The 22,773-nt window shown below is 37.2% G+C and overlaps 3 protein-coding genes across 4 annotated transcripts; 1 reads left to right on the top strand and 2 right to left on the bottom strand.

Moving 5' to 3' along the window:
- Positions 1-2,134: 2,134 nt before the first annotated feature.
- Positions 2,135-8,632, bottom strand: gda (guanine deaminase). The gene is made up of 14 exons (XM_079450767.1): positions 8,348-8,632; positions 8,082-8,170; positions 7,745-7,916; positions 6,258-6,345; positions 5,744-5,849; positions 5,385-5,412; positions 4,918-5,025; positions 4,412-4,519; positions 3,420-3,517; positions 3,258-3,325; positions 2,989-3,135; positions 2,774-2,892; positions 2,600-2,627; positions 2,135-2,524 (listed from the first exon to the last, which is right to left on the bottom strand). The coding sequence occupies exons 1-14, from the start codon at positions 8,471-8,473 to the stop codon at positions 2,466-2,468; spliced, it is 1,344 nt and encodes a 447-aa protein (XP_079306893.1). The 5' UTR covers positions 8,474-8,632; the 3' UTR covers positions 2,135-2,465.
- A 51-nt stretch (positions 8,633-8,683) lies between these two features.
- Positions 8,684-13,202, bottom strand: cUnh9orf85 (chromosome Un C9orf85 homolog). Its single transcript, XM_079450800.1, has 4 exons — positions 12,559-13,202; positions 12,222-12,328; positions 11,997-12,110; positions 8,684-10,489 (listed from the first exon to the last, which is right to left on the bottom strand). The coding sequence occupies exons 1-4, from the start codon at positions 12,658-12,660 to the stop codon at positions 10,327-10,329; spliced, it is 486 nt and encodes a 161-aa protein (XP_079306926.1). The 5' UTR covers positions 12,661-13,202; the 3' UTR covers positions 8,684-10,326.
- Positions 12,020-22,279, top strand: abhd17b (abhydrolase domain containing 17B, depalmitoylase). 2 transcript variants are annotated; one of them, XM_079450778.1, is made up of 4 exons: positions 12,020-12,487; positions 14,120-14,592; positions 20,090-20,269; positions 20,777-22,279. In XM_079450778.1, exons 2-4 carry the CDS (start codon positions 14,126-14,128, stop codon positions 20,994-20,996), a joined length of 867 nt encoding a protein of 288 aa, XP_079306904.1. In that variant the 5' UTR covers positions 12,020-12,487; positions 14,120-14,125; the 3' UTR covers positions 20,997-22,279. The 2 variants fall into 2 exon arrangements, with proteins under 2 accessions (XP_079306904.1, XP_079306903.1); XM_079450777.1 differs by lacking the exon at positions 12,020-12,487 and adding an exon at positions 13,039-13,377.
- Positions 22,280-22,773: the final 494 nt, after the last annotated feature.

Below are 22,773 nucleotides of genomic sequence, written 5' to 3'. Positions count from 1 at the left end.
ACAACTCAATTATTCCGTTTTTCAAAGGGGGTCTTAAACTGTTTAGAGAATGTGTAAAATGTTTACACCACAACAGGACATTTCTGTTACCGCTTAAAATTTAATGTGATCAGAGCATTAACCTTTATTTATTTAACAGACACCTTTTAATCACAAGCCTTTCAAAGTGGACAGTTTTCATCCCTTATAAGGAATATTAATAATACTACAGCTTCTACAAGCAATTTTTATTACGTAGACGAATAATAATTCAAAGCAACGCAACTAATGGGAATGTAGAGGATGGTGATGGTAGACTGAACTAGATGAGAATAGCCGGTATGTCACAAACCTTAACCACCAGATTATGACAGATGCACTGAACTAGGGCAGATCTCACAAAATCCCCCCAGACCTAACAATACCTCACATAACTCTGATCCACTGCGATTCTCAGTACTTGTCATTTTATTCACAGAACACTCCAGACTCACAGGCTTAGTCTCATTTTTTGGCTTAGTAAGAAATATGTTGTTCCCTACTATGTTTGTGTAGCCTAGGCTTTTGTCCCTTAAGGCGTAGTCAGGAAGATAGTAGTCTGTCAGTAAAGTTAAAAGTAGAGTAAAACCACCCTAGAACTTGTTTAAGAATTGGGCGTGTCCACATGGGTCACAAAGCAGCTATGTTCCTCAGGGTAGATCAACGAGGAAGTTAATCGAGTCAGATAGATTAAATGGAGAGAAATGGGATTATGACAAATATGGAAATCCCGTTGACGCACACAAGGTAAGCTACCCTCCAGCATCACTTATAATATTTTATGACTAAACCTCTGATATATATTTAACATTTACGTGCGCAAATTGTTGGGTCTAGCCAGGAAACAAACTCCAGCCAGACGAATCTAGTTCTACTGATTCAGCACTTTCTCACAGACGAAGAAATGACAGAATAGTGGGCGGGGCTTAGAAGAAAGCGATGGCGTCACAGTACCAATACTCGTTGTTTTATAGCGGCTCCGCCTCCTTCACGTGCTTCCATCATCTCTTTGTAGGAGTCTCCGCCCCTTCACATGCGCAAGTCATGTCTCTGTGCCTCTTTGTCTGTGTTAATACGCTCTCCCGTCTGCTCTCTCTCTATCTCTCTCTCTCTCTCTCTCTCTCTCTCTCTCTCTCTCTCTCTCTCTCTCTCTCTCTCTCTCTCACACTATGCTATTTGCTTGCTTTCAAGCCTTTAGGCAAAAAGCAAGAGCAGACAGTGTCCCATATGACTGATGCATACTAAACGTGTTTAGTAGGTAGAAAACGTAGGCAAATGCAGTGAATAAAAACAAATAGGTAGCGTTCAGTTGTCTGTCCGTCTGCAATAGCATAGGGCTGTTTGTGTAGTCAATGTTTCTATTGTTGACACTGTGTCTATCATATTCCGTATCATGGCCTCAGATAATACTTTACAAATAGACAGACTGCCTGACAAACAGTACACATGTTTAACCAGATTTACTGACACCATTTTTTAAACAAAAAACCTTCATATGCAGAAATGAAATGTATTTATGGGTAACTACACAATTATGCAGTGATATACAAAGATCCTGTTGACTGACGTGGCCATATCAGCTGGATATAGTTCAGCTATAATGGTTTTACTAAAATGACTAAGCCAATTTATGTAATTAATGCATTATTAGCGAGAAGTGCACAGCTGAACAATGCGTTAGCGCCCCCATGTGGTTCACCAGTACTTTTCTTACAGCAGAGCTCAAGTGATAGTTCTCCCAAAAATAAAAATTCTGTCATCATTTACTCACCCTCTTGTCATTTCAAACCTGTTTGACTTTCTCTCTTCCGCAGAGCACAAAAGAAGATATTTTGAAGTCATTGATGTTCGGTTACCAACCGACAAGCAACATTGCTGATCAAAGACATTCAGACTGTTTATCAACATACATCAAACTGGGTGCTTCCAAATACAAGCACATGTTTTTTTTTTGCATGGTGAGCACAGATACGGTGTAAAGATCGTTGTGATCGTACTTAACAGCTGTCATAAACAGTTAAGGAACAGGTGAGTTTGACACCTAAGACGTTCCAGTGAGAGTTTGTGTGGGAATGTGTGTGTGCGCAGTTTTTATTTTCACAAATGGACTGAACTGTAACATTGAAAATGTTTTATTATCACTAACAATTACTTACTTAACACATGTTCATAAACTGTTAAAAGCGCTGTACTCACTATTCCAATAGTCCCATGATTAACATTATCAACATATAAAAACAAGTAGCTATTCAATTTAAAGAGAGGTGTTCACCAAAGCAAGATGTATAGATGTAGCTGAATAATATAATTCTATTAGTATATAAATACCATCCACACCCTTGTTTGCTAAGCCAACCAAAGCAATCTAAACACAACCCCCTCAAGCATTACATGTAAAACTAGGAATGGAATAAAATCTAGAAGGATTCAAGGAAGTAACTATGCATTCAAAATGGAACCACTCGTCTTCCAGCCACATAGACTTCAGCAATGTTTCGATCATCACCTTTTGAAAACAAACATAGAGCTTTAGATAAATACCAAACTATTTAGTGGGTCAGATTTGAAGTGTTGCACTTACCTAAATTCAAAAACTTCTCCAAAAGGACCTGGAAATGATTCAAAACAAATATAAACCATTTCATTTATCATTCGTACATGCTAAAAATGTGAACTTTATTCAAAGCATAGTATTTGATTATGTTTGCTTATGCAACAACTGCACAATCCATCACAAGCTAATAAGAGCTCAAACCTTTGTGCCCTCTCCTGGAAACAAATCGATTGGTCCACCAGAAACGCAAACATTCACTCGCAGGGCATCAAAGTCCTTCCCCACAACAAAGTTTCCAATCTGATCATCTAATGAAAGGGCTTCAGGGAGTAAGCAAATAGTGAAAGGTTTATAGTTACAGTCATCTATGCTTTTGAAAATGTAAAGGTTTGATGAGAGGTTGTAGAGTAACTTACCCTCACTACCACCAAGTGTAGCCAGTCTAAAGACCTCCTCAAAGGTTAAAGTTTGATGTTCAGGGTCCTGGATGGTCAGAGCTTTGGATGTGTCGAGAGCTCTTCGAATAGCATCTAATATGGAGGGGGAGTAGCCTCCAGCTACATCTACAGATTTAAAAATCAATACACAAGAGGCAAGTTGATATCACTTTAAACTGTGTTAATCGTTTACTCCGTGATATAGTATAGTATGGATTTAGCTGGGTTTTCTTTGACTTGAACATCACCTGTCCCCAATCCCAATTTTATTTTGTGGTTCAGAACATTGCGCACATTTAGCATCCCACTGCAAAGCCTACAAGGGAACAAAAAGCACAAATCAAACATCCAATAGAATGCATTGGAGGGATCTGAATATTTATTGCTGAGGCAAAGCTAGAGGTGCTTACGAAAGGTTACTGTTGGGACAGTGAGAGATTGCCGTTCCTCTTTCATGGAAGATCTTCAGTTCTTCATCAGTTAAGTGACAGCCATGGGCCATTACAGTCTGCCATAGCACCACCAATTATTAACATTATGAATGTTACTGCCTTTGTCATCATTCTTATTGAAGGTGATCAAAGAAAGAAACTTATAACAATATAAGAACTGGAATAGAAACAAATACGATATATAAAGAGGCCTATGAATATACACACATACATTTATTTATTTGTCATAGCCGACATGTTTTAAAGAAAGTTGGGTTTTGCATTTGGTCCTAGATCAGTAAAGAAGAGCCTCTTTTGCCACATGCAATTGACAATAATGTACCCATTATACTGAACTCATATCATATACCACATGTCCTTTCACTTGTTTCATGATCTTTTCAGACCTAGAGGCATGGAAGACAAATTCCCTGCATCCAAAGACCAAATGTGAATAGATCTCTTATAACAATGTTTTATGTTATTTTGTCGTATGTGATTATGTGTCAACTTTTGATACCCTCACATTCAATACTCAAAATTGTACACCAGGCTTCTCTCCCTCTTTCTCTCCTTAATATTTTTTACATTAAGGACCAAATGAATTAGTATTATTGTCGTGAGGGATATTCAAAAAATCTAAACAACAGCAATAATATATTTCATGCATCCCACTATATTAGAAGAAATACCAATGACAATGTAATTTCTAAAATAAAAAATGTATTTGAAATGTAAATATAAAGGGGACTGTGTAGAAAACTCCAGAAAGCCCAGATACATTTTGTTTACAGGATATGATGCGATTAACTTATTAATGATGTTCTCATTGCCGTTAAATTGTCATAAAACTAAGAGAGCTTAAATTTATTGGTAGAAGTATCTAAAAAATTAGATGTATACAGCTTTACATATAACAGCCTTAATGAGCTCATGAAGTTGAACTCACTTGCCAGGCAGGCACCACTTACCTTATTTGTGAGCAAGTTGTGCTTTAGGTAAACATCGGTGTAGGATTTGCAGTCTTTGAACAGCGTCTTCACAAGATCCACCTCCTGCTTGTTCTCACTGATGTGACTCTGAAGGTATAAGAAAACGTGTTATTTTCAATGCTAGAATTTCTTGTATGTTTATTTCCCACCCAAAGTTTACCTTAAGGGTGGTGTGTGTGTGTGTGAGTGTGCGTGCGTGCGTGCGTGTGTGTGTGTGAGATTTATAACAGAGCATGGCAAAAATGTATTATTATTGTACAGCTTCCATATCTTTATCTGAAATATTTACATAAAATTCCATTTATAAGACCAAGGACCAATAATCAAGGATGAACACACCCATACTTGCCAAACCATTGCAAGATAATTCAGAACATAAAAAGCTGAAAACCTGTATCTTAATTATTATGCATTTATTATGAATTTAGCAATGTTGTAAATCCCTGTGTATAAGGTTGCCGTTAATGTGCATCAAGAAAACAAACCTGAATGTGAAGCTTGTTGTTATTGGCGATTTCACCCAATTTGTTGAGCAGCGATGCAGAACAGGATGGAGCAAATCGTGGCGTGACCACAGGCTTAACATTTGGGTACTATAACAGTCCGACATTGCACAGTTTGTATTATTACATCAAAATATAAATACCCAACACTGCCCCTGAAAAATTTTAATCTTGCTAAGTCAAATATGTTTTAAGTAACTAATTCAACTATAAAAAGCTATTGAATCTAAATGTATTGTTATTCTGGCAACTATTTTGAGATTATTTTTAGAAATAAACTACATTTTCATCTTTCAGAAGCCATGTATGATGTGCTCAGGGCAGAAAGTGTTAAAGTGTTAGCTTGGTAAAAGATTATTAAAAGAACTGATTGTCAAGGCAGGCAGTCACAAACAGAACAGTGGCATGTTACTTTATCTTCTGCCAGATATAAGTAAACTTTTATTTACCTGCTTTTTCAGAAGTTCTATGATGAAACTACAAAAGAAAACAGATATAATAGAATTTAAATCCCCCTCAAACTATTTGTACAGTACTTTTAACAATACATAAAGTTCCACTTAAATTAAGGATTATATTAGACCTATATTGGATTATTAAACATAAAAGTCTGACTGGCTTTATTAGAACAGTAGTAACAGAACAAGAATACATCAAAAATTGTCCCAAAACATCAAAGAATGTTTCACTAAACAATCTGTCGGAGCATGAAGATCGTTTAAGCCATGCAGTATAACACACTTTATTTATCATTCTTGGTTTGTAGATTCAAACTGTATTTATTCTATACGCTATGTACAAAACTCACCGATCTGTTTCCTCTTTACACTGGTCTAGGCTTTCCTTGTACTGCGGAACTGCAGAATTGCTGTCCATGCAAACTTTGCCCACTAAAGCTCTCTGGCCAAATCTATCTAGTAGAAAATTTTGAAAAGAAATACAGTGCATCACAACCCACATTTCAGAAAATTATCTATAGAGTGGTATCACATGAGAAAATTATTAAATGAAGTGAAAAAATGAAAGAAAAGAGATTAAGTTTCATTTGAGAGAATTTCAGAGTTTGGCAGGTCATGTTACCTTGCAGAGTATAGGTCACATAGCGCTTTAACTGTCTAGTTTATTACATACGACAGAGAAAGCAAACAGCATATGCAGTTACTCAACAGATTGTCAGGAACATGGGTCAAGACAAGATTACATAAAGCAAGACAAACTCCAAAGTTAAAAGCAAGGATGCTGAGTTTGCATTTACATGTTTTGCCACTTGGAAACAAACATCCAACCAATCACAGGGGAAATTCTGTCCATGTGTGTTTTACCTGCGAGCTCTCCAAGCAGAAGAGATGCATCTGTGTGTATTGTGGCAAAGTAACAAGCAGTTGTGGTTCCATTTATCAACGTTCTTCTCTGTAGTGTAAAACAAAACTCAAGTCAACTCAAATGAACTGCACCAATACATTTTTTTATTTCCACACAATACAAACCATTATCGTAGTTAAATGCTTTTATTAAAATCATCTACATTTTAATGTATACATTAAAGCAAATATCTGGGGCAAAACCCTGTGAATCAGAACCCACGCTTCAACCCATGTTCTATATAAATGTTTCGTTTACACTTTATTTTACAGTGCCCCTGTTACAATGTAATTATACTTTAAGTACTGAGTAATACAAATTAACTACGTGTACTTACTAAAGGGTTTGGTTCAGGGTTAGTTACATGTAATTATGCATAATTTAAAGTAAATACTATAGTATATACTGTATATGTAACGTGTAGCGGGCACCGTAAAATAAAGTGTTACCAATGTCTCTCTGCAATAACTCTGAAGCACTTTGGGCAAATATATTTATTTAAATGCACCATATCAGGGGTTCCCAAAGTGGGGTCGGGACCCCCGGGGGTTTGAAAGGCCATGAGGGTGGGGTCACAAGATGATTTCCAGAAATCTTTTTTTTTTTAATTAGGAATACCGTATTTAATCAATACGTGTAACAAAATATATACGTGTAACAAAATATACAAATATTAGTTAAGTTCAAAATAAAAACGCAAATAAAAAGCCACCATCCTTTGGAATGTCCTCCCTCTCGATTGTGACCCCTGAAGTGATTACGTCACATTATCAACCACATTAGGTTAGGTGCAGCATTTACAGTCCATTTACAGCACCACGTTAAACATTCCCATATGCGCAGGTAGATAATTGTTCATGCTTAAAGTTTAGGATATTTTTGGTTAATAATGACCAAACACAATGCAAAGAGGCCCGCAGAGGACGGCGGAGAAGCGCTGCAGTCAGAAAGCCCATCGTCCTCACGTACGAAAAGAGGCTGGTGTTTGCATCTATCAGCACTCGAATCAGTTTAATTAAATTTGACCATCTGTAGTAATAGTTGAGTAAAATAATGAGTAAATAACAATAAAGTCATATTATGTTCGACTGTGTTCTTTCGTGTTGTCATTATGCATGTGTTTTGATAGACCTAATAAGTTCAGTTGCGCAGTTGTGCAATGTTTGTATACTTTACCCACCTCCGAGGATAGTGGGGGTCTCGAGTCCCTGGCACTAATATTTTGGGGGTTGCGGGCTGAAAGGTTTGGGAACCCCTGCACTATATAAAAGTTTAAGTTAACATAATTTATATTGAACTATTATCAACCTCACTATATTTGTTTACAAATGTGATTTTTCAGTTCAGGTTGATATTATGTACCATCTGCATATTTTACGCCTACAGTACAGACTACAATAATACTGTAATTTCTGCCCATGATTTTTCTTAAAAAAATGAAACTCACCACTACTTTGGTGTAGACATTGTTGGCAAAATCCAGGTCCTTATATTGAGCTTCCACGGGGAAAGTGTAAGTGTTAAGCCAGTCCAGTAGAGGCAAATCTAATGCAGTTCCAGTGTAGCTATACTGTGATGCATGGATGTGTGTATCAACCATTCCTGGCATAAGGAACTCACTGCACAGCAATAAAACAATAACATACACTGAAACTGACGCTGTGTGAAAATTGTAGATGTGGCAATAATGCAAGCCTGCATAATCACCTGACAACTGTACGCAACCTGACCAGCCTACATAAATACAGTAGGCTATATGGAATCCACAGAGAAATGGTACTCACTATTGTGCAAGCGTCATTATATCTGATGCGTCAAACCCCCATATTTTTGATAGGCTGTCGACATCTTGATCTTTTTCAATAAATGCAATCTGCTCAGAGAGAGAACACTCAATGTCATAGAAATACTTTTTGGTATTGAAATATTAGAGCATGCCTTTCACGCTGAACATACAAGTGTATTACAAATCAGAAACGTTTGGAGTGATTGGGGTCGATTCTTTGCAAAATAATAGGCTATCACATGATATCAAAAGTATCCAACTAACCTTCCCCTCATCGTCGACTCCTAGCACACAGTTCTCCAGGATCTCTAGGGCTGCGCTTGGTGTGGAGTGCGCAAAAGTTCCACTAAAGACGTGCGCAATGCGCGTGGTCGTGTCGTTCTGACTCATAACGGACACAGATTTCAAATGCGAGTTCACTTGGTCGTTTATAGATCAGATGGGCGTTAATTCTTCAGATATACTGGAAGGTGGACTGTCATAAAACGGTAATCATTACAACAACTTTACTTGCGTCATGGAGTCTGTCCAATCACACGCTTGTGCGCCACGGGAGTTGAACTTGTGGACAGCTAATTGCAGCATTTTCGTCGATTTTTTATATTCATTGCTTTATTCATGGATAAACACTACTGCAAAATACTTTTTTTCCATGGGACGTATATAATTGTGTCGTGTTAAAAAAATACATTTTTTGAAAGCCTTCCTTGCTTTGAAAACATGAAGACAATAATTGACATTTTTTAGACGTATCATCATTTGTTCATGTTGTTACGCACTCTCACGGATGTGCCTCCTCACACGGAGATGTGTCAGCAACAGGTGTCTCCTGCTATAGGAAACTATAATCTTTGATAATGAAATTGATGATTTATAATACATAAAACCCACAATGAACCAATTCAATGATTCAAATCAGAATTCAAGATTCACCAATCTGTTGCCTGATTATTTTCGTGTAGGCCTAATAATTGAAATTATTTGAAACTATCATACAAATATCCTGATGTTGAATCATCATAGAATACCACATCAAGGGCTATATTTAAACAAAGAAGAAATCATGTAAAATCTTGCCTTTACGGCTTTTTTTGCTATGGAATTATTAAAGGTATATTATCAATGCATTTCAATTAAGCCACAGTTAAAGTGACAATCTTACCAAAAATGAAATCTGTAAACATATCTTTGTTCTGTTGAACACAAAGATTTTTAGAAGAATGTTAGCAACAGAGATGTTTGGGGCAGTCAATAAAAGTACACAAAGGTGCCAAAGATCTGTCTGTTTTCTTTAAGTCTTTAAAATATATTTTGTTTTTAACAGAACAAAGAAAAACAAAATCAGTTATACTATGGTAGTCAATGGTGCCCCAGAGATTTAGTTGCTAGCATTTTCCCAAATATCTTTTTGTTCATTCCAAGCAAAGAAATGTATAGGTTTTGTATATTCATGACAGAGAATACATTTTTTCTGGACAGGGTTCTAGGTTATCCAAACATGCCACATAATTCTATATTTGGGTCCATTGCCTAAATAAATATCACATTATGAACAAATTTAGCGAACAGAGGAAACATTGGACGGTTCCTCAAACATCACAAGACGATGATCACATTACATAAAATCTGCTGGTGTGACCATATGCTGCTTTGACATATGCTGGTCATTCTTTCAATCTGAAAAGTTTTTCAGCAGACACCTTCAGATTTTAATTTGTTGCAGTCTAGGGGCAGCAAAAGAAAAATTTAAAGTAGCCACTCATAGAATTATGCAAATGGCTGTTTTTGATATAATTAAATAGTTTTTAGACTTTGTTTAGCATAATTCTTTTTTTTAAATGGTTTGAGGTTAATTAAAAGCACTCATTGCACAGCACTGCTGTGCTTTATATTTCTCGTATTACCATAAAGACTTTCAAAAGCAAAGCAGACTATTACAACACAGACAATTCATTAACAGCAAACGAGGCAAACATTTATAACCACAGTTCATGTAAATGCAAGATCAGCTGATTTCAAAACCAAGACTTATTGCGGCATGAGATGATTGTTCCGGTTTCTGCAATAACACGTAATACTGGTAACGGATGCAGTTAAAAACAAACAACACCTACAGACACAATCTCTCCAGGGGTTCTGCCTCATTAACAGCAGGTGAACAGGTAAATACATGACCAAGCACCAGCGTCAGGTTTAATCAGAAACAGTGTTTTTGGGTTTAGCTCTAATTGCATACAGAAGCTTTACTTTCCTTGTGCCTCTGTATCACTACAACAGTCACTTTTGCCAGAGCCAATGTCGTCAAAATCTTCATCATCATCCTCATCCTCATCTGTTTTTTCCTGCCCATTTGCTTTATGTTGCCTGACACTGTCCTCCTCTACTTCTTCCGGCTTCAGGTTAAGTCTATAGAAAAAAACAACAGCCAGATATTTAAAACTGTTTTTTGTTAATACAAACAAAAGATGTTAAATAAATACATTTAACAAATAAATAAATAGACACACAGGCATCGCTTGCTGGTACTCTAGACAGTGTACCTACAATCTACTATTGTACTGTAATAAGGACATTTTGGCTGCATTTACCCATTCATAATTTTTGATTGATGTAAACCAGCAGTACTACAAAATAGGGGTTTTAACCCCATTTTAGGCCAAAAAGCCTTTACCTTAACAGAAAGTACATTGGATAAAAGCATAAATGTAATCTATCAATGAGTCAAAGTAATATAATGCAGATAAAAGGTTTATATTCTCTAGTAGTTGAGCTACGTTATATCTAAAATACATCCAAATTGCATGCACATATTGTAAATATATTATAAAACATTACTCATGTAACTGACCACCAGTTAACATGTGTTTGGCTAGTTTCAAATAATATAACTATTTATATTTAATTTATGTTAATATTATTTTGTATTATTATTTTACTGTATAATAATTGTCTTAAATAAACGATTTGTGGAAAGGATCATGTAGTTCAGTTGCATTTAAAGTGAAGGTAACATGCTATGTTATGCCTTCTGACTTTTCACTGTTAAACGTGATTTTGCGATGCGTTTTCTCTGTTTAATTTCAGCAATAACAGTGCCATTCACACTTTCCATTGTGAAGAATGATTATGCCAATGGATGTTCTTTTTCTAACAGAAAAATGCTTAAATTATCATGGGATATAGAAGCATCTCAAGTATCCATTGCTGAGTGCTTCAGAATATTGGCATAACCAGTACGCCATCCAGGAATTTCTCACCTTCTCTTTTATGAATACTGAGGATTCAGACATACTATAGTGTTTTCTCCAAGTACATTGTAGGCATATTTGATTTCAGACGCAACACTAGTATATGCACGCCTCTTATATAATATCAAAGTATGCAATTTCGGATTCACCATTCAGTATAGTTCTACCTCTTTTTTTGTTACTTTTGAAGAGTGAAGTTGTTGTTGGAGGAGAGGAGTTTATTCTGAAGTTTTTGATTAAAGATTCCACGTGCAAATAAATAAAAGAATGTTGTGCACGGATAAATCATTTATAATAATCACTGCAACACTGCGTTTCATTTCATTGCGACTTGAAGATAATACAATTTGCAGATTTCCTCTAAGTACTATCATGAAACCACCAGGGGTCGTTGCTTTGTGCATCAGAATGTAAATGTTAATTTACATCTCATGTCCACCAGGTGGTTCTTGTGCTACACTTATCCTATGGTCTATTTATTTATTTGTTAGGACTATTAACAAATTACACATTATTACCCCTGCACATTAAGATGTTTATCATGTATCAAACCCATCTCCAAAATATGCTATGATGTTTCCTCTAATCCAATAGCTGTATTTTCTCTTCTCTCCTATCTATTATAACAAGACTCATCAATCAATATAAAGCCGGAAGTTACTTACGGAATTACAATCTCTTCCTTCTTCCCACATTTGGCACAAAGCTCCAACTTGAGTGCACATGGCTTACATATGATATAATAGGCATCCTTGACAGATTTCTGTAGACACTTTACACTAGAAAAGGAGATAAACAATGCTTAAAAGGATGCCACTTGAAGTTGTTCATACTAGTGTATAAGATTGAGCTTTTTTTATTTTGCTATACTACAGCAACACTCATCTCACCATTTTCGTGGCTGTGTAAGGGACTTGTATTTGTTGTACTTGACTTTCCACTCCATGACATCTTTGCAATGCTGGCACAGACCATCATGAACCTTTGCTTTGGCTTTCTGTAAACAACGCATGCAAGACAACAATACATACACATTAAAAAATAAATGCCATAGAATAATCTATATCTTGCTACAAAAACTCCCAGGAAAGTTACCAGAAGAAGCGGGATCGGACACATGTTCTAAACCAAAGGACCTTGATGACCAACCGGAGAGGTAATATAGTTCTCAACTAACGTGAATTTACACGGTTTATTTAAAAACGGATTCTTCAGCAGTATGCTTACCTTAACTTGAACACTTGCACCGTGTTTGTCGTTTTTAAAGGCTGTAGTATTCTTGTGTTTTGGTCCTCGCGAACGGGAAATGTTTCCTTTTTGGGAACTCATTTCAATACGTGCTAAAGGATGAAATAAATGAACAGTGACCCGATTTAAACGCCTAAATGGGAAACCGCGTGGTTACAACACGTTACAACGACCATCGACGCTACCCGGAAATAGCGGAAGTAAACAGCAAATGGCTCGCGCTAGTCAAAATCCAACGTAAATGACTAACCACGCAAATCATAAACAATGTGGGGTTTTAATCGTGAATTATTATTCTATTAACGTATCATTATTCAACGTTAGGCGTCCACAATAATAATACACACAAATCAACATTGTTATTGTGGTTTCGACATCGTCCGTGTGCAGTCAGCACCCGTGTGATTGGTCGAGCACCTTCATCTATTGATCTGATTGGCCAGAAGACTGTCCGACGTTTGACGTTGACATCCGGCATTCCGCAAGAAAATTAGAAGACAAGCTTGAAGCGTCGCCCGCGTTGGTGTTTGATGAGGTATCGGTCGGATTAGATTAGAAATTCTGCTCGAGTCTCACTATCTATAAAAAATAGCGGGTTTTCGTATGGTCATCAAAAAGAGACCACATGGTGTCAAGATCGACCGAGCTGGACGAGCCGGAGGCAGGTTTTGAGGGACTCTTGGTTAAGTGGACAATTTATGGAAATCACATATTAGTCTGATCTAATATACTGACTGCAACAGCCGAGTAAAAGCGTTTCTGATTCAACATTTCCAGTCTCGGTACCTTCTCGCACAGGTAGGAAATGGTTTTTAATTGTCTCACTAAATGTTGTTTTTGTTATTTAAGCGCAAATAATTATGTATTTTAATATTTTGAGAGCGCTTAAATTAACAAAGGCTTCATTTAAGTCAGCGTCATATGAGACTTTTGTTTTCAGGAAATATACTCGTAATCCAGTGTCTATGCGGATCATGGTATCAGATGTTTGTGTAATGTCATGAATGCTAATAGTAATGGGCACATGCTTGTTTTTTGTTAGTTTTTAAGCCGGTTTCCCTGTGGCGATGCTTTTGGTACTCAGTTGGGATGTGACCTAACGTAATTTAGGGTTTACAAGAATAAAATCCAACCAGGAAATTCTAGACATTTTTCGACTTCATGAAGCAGTCATGCGGATGACTGGTGATACTGGGGTTTTTCAGCTTCGTTAAACGTGGGCTATTCCAAGTCTATCCCTCTTTTTGACCTAAAAAACAACATTCATTTGTCATACAAATGAGTGTATATCAGCTGTCATGACTCATAAATATAGTTGTCTGTGATCATTAATGACGGCAGATAGAAAGTCAATTTCACCCAGAGGCAGTTATTTTTATTAAGGACACCAAAATAGTAATATAATAGTAATATTATTGCCTGGTCTACAGAACTAGGGATGGAATTATTTTGAAAGCATGTATAATCTCCTTTTCATTTTTAACAATTTGCCATTGTTTCCTCTCAACACCTTTACCCGTCTGTTTTGTTTCCTCTCTAGTGAAGAATGAATCACCTGTCTTTAAGTGAGCTATGCTGCCTCTTCTGCTGCCCTCCATGCCCAAGCAAAATCACCTCCAAGCTGGCCTTCCTTCCCCCAGAGCCCACTTACACCTTGATGAGTGACGAGAGCGGCAGTCGCTGGACCCTTAACCTATCTGAGCGTGCCGATTGGCAGTACTCTACCCGGGAGAAAGACGCCATTGAGTGCTTTATGACCCGGACTTCCAGGGGGAATCGTATAGCCTGCATGTTTGTGCGATGCTCTCCCAACGCCTCCTATACCCTGTTATTTTCCCATGGTAACGCTGTAGACTTGGGTCAGATGAGTAGCTTTTACATCGGCCTGGGCTCCCGCATCAATTGTAACGTGTTCTCTTATGACTACTCTGGTTACGGAGCAAGCTCAGGAAAGCCCTCTGAGAAAAACTTGTACGCTGATGTGTACGCGGCCTGGCACGCGCTACGAACAAGGTGAGAATGGAGTATAGATGAAGGCTTTATCACTCTGGAAGCCGTGAGTTTGTTTTTAGAATCATGTAAATGTTTCCACTGTTGGAGTTGTTTCCTGATTTGCTTTCCATTGTCTCACACTGTGTTTTCGGATCTCCTTAAAAATCACTTTCTGACTTTTTCTGTGAAACAAAGAAATGTTAAGGTTATTATTGATGCTGTTTGTTTCTCGTACAACACATGTGAAAGGATACTGTCAGTTACTAACATTTTGCCTGCATTTGCCTTTTGTGTTCCATGGAAACTTATACAGGTTTGAAACAACATGAGTAATTTGCCATTATCACACGTTAAAAGGGAGTTATAATACCACATATCTTTTTCACGTATCTCCAAAAAGTGCATCCATCGATCAAAGAACTGCTCGACACTGCTCTTTGGTCTTCACATAGGTCTTCTGAAGCGAATCAATGCCTTTGTTTAAACGAAATATCAATATTGACAAGGGCTATTAACGATAATGTCTACCTTCCGTTATCCCTTAACTGCTTGTGAACCAAAGCAAACTTCTTGCATCCTCATACTGATAATCCTTTTTTCACACATGACATCAGGAATGGTGTTTTCCTTGTAATGCTACTTCTCATACAGGAAAATTGCCAGCACTTGGGTATTTTAAATTTGTGTTCTCTTTACTGTAATTTACCAGTAAAGACACTGTGGGGTTTTTTTACCACACCTAAATGCTTTACAGGAATATTGATGTCTTTGTGCTTTCACACATATAATGGGCTTGGTGGGTGAATTCTATATTGTTTCTACTCCTTAGTACCCATCCCCCAATCTGCTTGTCTAGTGCTTTTAAATGGTAGGGGGAGGAAAGGTTTGCACTTGGGTTATGGAATGTCAAGAGTCATGTTTTGGTTTAGCAGATGAAAGTTTCATTTCTCCATAGCAGAATCACACTCTTCTCAAACCTGGTAGCTGGGTATTTGAAAGCTGGCAGATGAAGATTGGTATTAATTTGCTGTATTATCCATTTTCTATACGTCTGTGTCAACTGGTTGTAGATCATGGGAACTTCATTCTGTTAAGTGTGTGCTTTTTGATATGTAAAATCCTGCATCGCTTTTCCATTCAAACATACAAAGAGGCTTTGTATTCGTGACCACATGAATGTTTTCAGTGTGTAACAGCTGCGTTCCTGAGTGGGACTGTATTACGTTGCGCACATGCCGCTGCGTCAGTTGGCTGTATATTTTTCTCCGCATGCATTTTGTATCATAAAGCACAGCTGATGCTCTTGAACATGGTCTGTAGTTTTTGTCAAGTCACATCTCTGAGGGCTTTCGTGTACCTTGCGAATTAGTCCCACACTGTTCTTTTGGTCACTATATATGTTCCTAAGCGTTACCGTATTATTAGCCACGGAACATGAATCGGGACAGATCAGCTTGAACGGACACAAGATTCAGAATGAAATGCAGATAGGTAGATTGGCTTAAAATGGTAGATATTTAAGCCAATGTCTATACCTATTATCATTGTTATACTAGTTTGAAACGTGTATGTTTTGTTGTTTGAAAGTGTGTTCAATAGGTGCATGAGGTTTAGGAGTAAGTAGGCTGGCCCATCCAAGTGTGTTATTTCTGGTACTACGATTTCTAGAGGATGTGCTCATCATATGGTGACCAGTAAGCTGACCAAATTGCTTGCCTGCTTTTATTGCAGATAAATGGTTCTTGGGAATCCGGATTAGGGGAGGAATAAAACTATTATAGCTGAAAAGTGTTGTGAGTTTAAAAAAAGGAAAAATGACTTCTTTATACTCTGGCGTTGTCTTGCAGATGTCAGCTTTCTAGTGACTGGAATGTTGCATATCATAAAGAGTGTGCACCTTTACACCATGTCTACACCGGACACAGTATGATGTGAAAAAAGACAATCAAACTCATTAAAATTATAATTTTAGAATTTGTCCACACTGGATGTGGTGCGTTGCGACAATCCCATTAGAACAGACACTGAAATATTTTATTACAAGATAAAAGATACAGAACTGGTCATTTTTTTCAATATTCACTTTGGGAAACATCATATGAGAATATTTAACCACACAATGCTGGGATAAATATAAAATGGGTTTAGAGAATATATTATTATTATTTTAAGCTCATGGCTTAATTATATTTTGCTGAGCATATTTCGGTACATTTTGGCACACACCAATAAGCAGTTTGAAGGATGTTCTTGTATCTTTGTCTAGCTGTTGAATTACTTTTCAAAGAAGGTTCCTCCTAAAGGAAACCAGTTTCAGATGGACAGTTCCAAAGTGGCATTACATCATGTCTAATGATCTGGAACATAACTTAATGGAACACAAATATATACTGACTAGATATAATAAAAGAAAAAAATGCATAATTGTAAATGTCCTCCTTTTGTCTGGTATGTTACCATTTTCACAGTTTTCTAGGTTAATCACCAAACCACACACAGAATTGTGGTGTATCACAATGGTCTCTCTGGGATGAATACATCTTCGCTGCCTTTAAATATATGACGACATGCCTTGTTGGCTTCTTGCTTCCTGGGTTGTTGGGCAGCTGCCTATATTATGATTTATTTTCTCCGAGCAGGTTTCCAGGTAACACACAATCTGAGCATCAAAAGCTAAGCATCATCGTATATTTGGAGACTTTGTATTTGCTGCGCTGTATTAGAGCAGCAGAGATGCACCTTTCAGGCGAGTCCGTGTTGATACATCAGGCGCGGCTGTTCAAATATACACACACTCGCTCTGAGTGTTTTGTTAATCTGTTTCGGGGAAGCTTGAATGACTCTATGCTTGGGCCAGGTTCACATCTAAGAGGTCGGTCCGGATATTGCCATCTGGTATCACAGCTAGCCATTGCAGTACGCTTTTGTGTATGCAACCAAGTGCTTTTGCTGATTTGCTTCAGAGGTTTGATAGTGTAGATAAAGTTATTAACTGGCATATTGTACCAAAAAAAATTTGCTTCAGGTCACAATACCATCTGTTGCTGTCTTTAAAAATAAGTCAGGAAGACTGGTGAAGTACATTGTCTGTAAACGTCTAGAAGTCTGAAACCATTCCGGTGTGACATGTTCCGAAGGGAAGAAGCAAAGGAAATGGCTTTTGTCTATAAGAGAGAACTTACCCCTCCTGAAGGCGACGAGTATGATGCCATTAAGGAAGCGCCACAGCAACCGGCAGTAGCAGCTGTTTTGAATGAGACCCTGCCTGCCTCATTGTGATCGTAACATGACTATTGTACTTACTGTACCAAAGCTCTTGAGTAGCTTGTGTGAATTCTGTATCAGTATTTCTTGAGCATGATTCCCTCTGAGAAGTGATGGGGGATGTGCCACCAGCCACTTCTCCCAGTCAAATATTGATTTGTTGCCTAGCAACTGATTCCTGGAAGGCCCGGTTGCAGTCTAGCAAACTGGTCTGCCCAGGAAGTAAAATAACACTTCCTGATTTTGTCGCAATGCAATCAAAAACATATTTATTGTATGTTTTTATAATTTGGTACAGTATGTTATTAAATGATGTGGGAGAGTTAACCATTGGGGGTTGGGTTCCAGGAAATAAAATTAGACAACTTTATAGGTATCAGAAATTGTTCCAAACCCATCCAACACACATCTCGGATTCAATGCTGATGTCTGTAACACACGCAGTTTCTGCCAATCCCATATTCGTATAGAGTCTGTCAGTTTCAAATGATCGAAACGGAAATCCATGTTAGAAACTTTCTGAATCCTGGCGGAGTGAATCGAGCCAAGTTGACCATATTAAGCTTGAAAAGCCAGCACGTTTAACACCGTAAAGAAGTCAGAATGCATGAAATGGCATGTTACCTCTGCTTTAATGGCGGTACACTGCATGTTTCCTGAACAGATTTGAGATTTTTAATCTTTTAAAAACATTTTAGCAAACCCTTTATGTAATTTTTACGAATACTTAAAAAAGAGGAGGTGGAGATGTAATGTTTTAAAACCGCAGAATGGAAAAACCTTTCCACATACCCTCAGAGCTCCCATGAGCCTGAATTTTAGAGCTTTGCTTCGGATTGTTCGATTTGAATGACAAAAACTGATTTTCCAGTTTCATTTCACTTTTCGTTCATGCTCGAGCACCCTTTCTGTCATTTTCCAAAACGCATTCCACGTTTTCACATGATCTCCCAGACTAATGCAGAATCATGTGATTTCCGAAGGACAAAATTGATGACTGTATTGGTCTCAATGGCCCATTGTATCTAAAGAATAAACTCGGCTATGATATTTTTGTTTATCATCAATCAATGAAGGTGGTCAAACAGGCAGGTATCTAAATGTAGAATTTTTGTCATCAGATGGCAACAAAACAGTATTTCAATGGTTTACAGGCTTTACTTGTTTCCTATTGTTTTTTTTTTGAGCAAGTGTATTAATGAATGTTGTTTTCCAACATTCATAGTTCAACAGAGAAGAGAGAACTTCACTGTAGCATGTTCATATTGGTAACATTCTGAAGTTATGTTTAAGGTAAATATTTGCATCCATTGCAGTCATAATATGCTAATTTTAGTCTCAGCCTCAAACCAGTTCTCTCACTATCTGTTTGCCACAACGACAACAGTCAGACATGCTAGTGAGCTAAAAAGGTTTTCAGTATATTACAGTATTGGGTATTCTCACATTGGGTAACGGACAACATTTTTACTTTCTTAGAATTTTTTTGTCTTGTCATTATAATGCTATATGACCTTATTTTGTAATCATTTGTCCCAGTTCTACTAGTTACCTAGACCTCAGTTGAGTCAGCTGACCAAGCCATCATGTGCTTCATGATGACACAGAATGCGTGCACAGTGACCTCTATAAAAACCAACCTAAGCACCATTTTTTAACAGCGGGGATCTTGAGAGCTGTGTTAAACCTAGTTGGGAATAGTGTGAATGTTGATTGGAGCAACATTTGTACCTACTGAAGAACTCTGTACACCTATACAAAAGCAACAGACACTTTCACTTTTGATCTTGGGAAATCAAAAGTGATCGTTGACCCAAGCTTTTCAGTTATTTACATCTTTATTTTGGGGTAAACTGTCTCTTTCAAATCTCTTAAAGAAAGAAAGTAGAAGCTCTTTACTTGCTTGCCTTGCAGGAAAGATTTGACTGCTCCCTGTTTTGTTGTCCGCTATTAGGTTTTTTCCGTGAAATAAATTACACTTAATTGCGGCATTATGTAATAATTAGGAAGAATTTTAAGTTTCTGGCATCAAGACCAACCACAATCCATCATAATGCATCATCACACATTGGGAAAAGGTTTCCGCCCAGAGTGTTAGTCTGGTATATTGATTAAGGCTTTTCCCAGTTTGACTTGTTCTGAAACTAGGTCACACAACCTGTACCATTGATTAATTGAACCTGTTATACCTTGTACAGACAAAAATATTTCTGTGTCATGGTTTAATCTTATGTTCTCTTGACTCATGTTCTAGGTACGGTATCAGGCCGGAGAACGTCATTATTTATGGGCAGAGCATTGGCACTGTTCCTTCGGTTGATCTCGCCTCGAGGTACGAGAGCGCCGCTGTTATTCTCCACTCCCCTCTGACCTCAGGCATGCGGGTGGCTTTTCCTGACACCAAGAAAACATACTGCTTTGATGCATTTCCAAAGTAAGTATCTTTCTCCTTTATCTTAGATTCTTATGTCTTCTCCTTCATCTTGCTGTATTATATCAGCACCTTTGAGATCCAGATATGATTGGGTCTTTGAGAAGTCATTTTGTTGCGGTGTTTGTGGAAGAGCCGTCTGGTAGGATTGGTTGGCTTGTGAAGGCCCAGCCTTAAAATTAGTCAGGGGGCCCAGAACGGTGGTTCCGTTTTTTTTTTTTTGTTAATATTAAGTTTTATTATTTTATTGTATAATAATTGTATTAAAAAAACAAATTGTTTGTGCCTTCCTTCAATCCCTCGCAAAATAAATGATGTTCTGTTCTTCAACTCCAGGGACTATCAAACATATTATACATTTATTTTTCTTAAATGTCTTTTATTTTACTTCTTATTTCATGTTCTTATTTTAAAATGATTTTTATCGCAGCTTACTTGACAGAAATACTGGACATTGGTTCCTGTGAACACATGGAAACTATCTCATTTCTGTTTTAATTTTTCCTTTAGCATTGATAAAATCTCTAAAGTCAGTTCTCCGGTGCTGGTGATCCATGGTACGGAGGACGAAGTGATTGATTTTTCTCACGGGCTGGCCCTATATGAGCGCTGCCAGCGACCCGTGGAGCCGCTTTGGGTTGAGGGGGCGGGCCATAACGACGTAGAGCTGTATGGACAGTACCTGGAACGCTTGAAACAGTTTGTGGCCCATGAACTCGCAAACTTATAAATGGAACCTCAAGATTATGACTGACTTCAGTTGATGAACGTGCTTCTGATGCCCAGTTTGCAACTTTGAACTTGAATGCATTTTCTCATCTATTTTTCCTCTCTCATTGGGTTGCACTGCTCCATTGTATAAAGAACAGGGGAGGAGTGTCCTTGTTGCCTTTCTGGGGGATGGGGAGGTGTGTTATCTGCCTGTGGTAGCGTGAGTGAGAGGTCTGCTGGTTCAGTAGCCCAACATCAGTCTGTGCTTGATCCGTCTTGATATTATGTAGTAAAGAATCAAACCCATTCCATAGTCAATACTTCTGATTTTTGCTGTATGCATGAGTTTTACGATTAGTAAATACGAGTACTGTACAAAGAGGTGCAACATTTTGACACAAACATTTGCCATGCAGGTGATGCCAAATATTCAGAACTAATCTTTGATATGCTACTTTGTAATAGAAACTATGTTTGAATATTTATAGAACGTTTCTGTTTAACTACACTCTGTATGTTGTTCTGATTTTTTTTTCTACATGACCATATTAAAATGTAGTATCCACTGTTCTAGACCTTGAAAATAATGCGGGACAGTAGTGTCTGTTTTAACTGTCAAAAAAATAAATAGACGTTTAAAAAATGAAACCCTTTAATCATGGTGTATAATAGCCCAAACTGAACACACATTTAAATGTAGTGTTTTCTTCACTATATATATATATGTGTGTGTGTGTGTATATTAGAGACTTGAAAATCGGTCATTTGATTACACAGATGTTGTTGGGAGACCCTGAACAACACTCTTGATTCTGTATCGAGTCCTGACTTTGTCTTAATGAATTTTTTAACTGTCTTGTCAGATGATACCCATATAATAAAATGCACAACTTTTTTCCTTTATGGGTTTACAAAGCTGTTACGTTAGACCACTACTGCTGAATTCAGCAGGGGCAATGTAATGTTTTCTTTATATAAAATGTTTTAAATCTTTGGAGACACAATATACAAACGGATGGAATAAGCAGTGGTTCAAGTTTATCATTGCACTTCTCAAACAATATAATGACCCTGGTCTTCTTTGTAAATAACTTTTGTTGGGACAGGGTTTTATTAATTTCCATATTAATGACTGTACTGTTAAACTGATAATAACTTTGTTATTCATGAAACTTGATTTTTTATCATATGATGTGTGGCCCATTAAAACACCCATTATTAAAATGTACTATGCTGTATATAATAATGATATTGAAAATACAGTTATAAAACAGAAATGAAAATAAACATGTATTTCAACTGAAAGAATTTCAATTCATTTATCGTGAGAGGAAGATAAAGCTCATTGCTAAAGCGACCTCTTGTGGTCATAAATCGGTAACGATTCTAAATTGTTTTCAATGATTCGGTCATAATGTTTTATAGGAGCAGCCCTAAATCTCATTTATTGTCTGGACACGTTCAATGCTTTATTTTATTCAATTTAATCTTTTTCATTAATGTATTTGCTTTGCAACCTCTTTTCGAGATAAATATAACCAAAAAATAATTTCGCTTTTCGTTTCAATTTTATATTTTAAAGTGAACATGGATTTACAAAAGATTCAACAGAAATGATTCTAGTGATCCCAACCTTTCATATATATATACACTTTTTACGATCATTTTATGGCCCTGAGGTCAGACCCAACTCCTGGGTAAAGTGACCTTTGAAGCCTGGGGCACTCAACACGGAAGTACAAAACACATGTAACCCATTCATTTTGGGGCGGGGAAGTGTTTGAAGATCTAAAAGG

This window comes from Barbatula barbatula (genome assembly GCF_947034865.1).
Source record: "Barbatula barbatula genome assembly, chromosome: 2".
Classification (NCBI taxonomy): Eukaryota; Metazoa; Chordata; class Actinopteri; order Cypriniformes; family Nemacheilidae; genus Barbatula; species Barbatula barbatula.
Note: the sequence above shows the minus strand (reverse complement) of the source record. Positions and strands in the feature narration are given on the sequence as shown.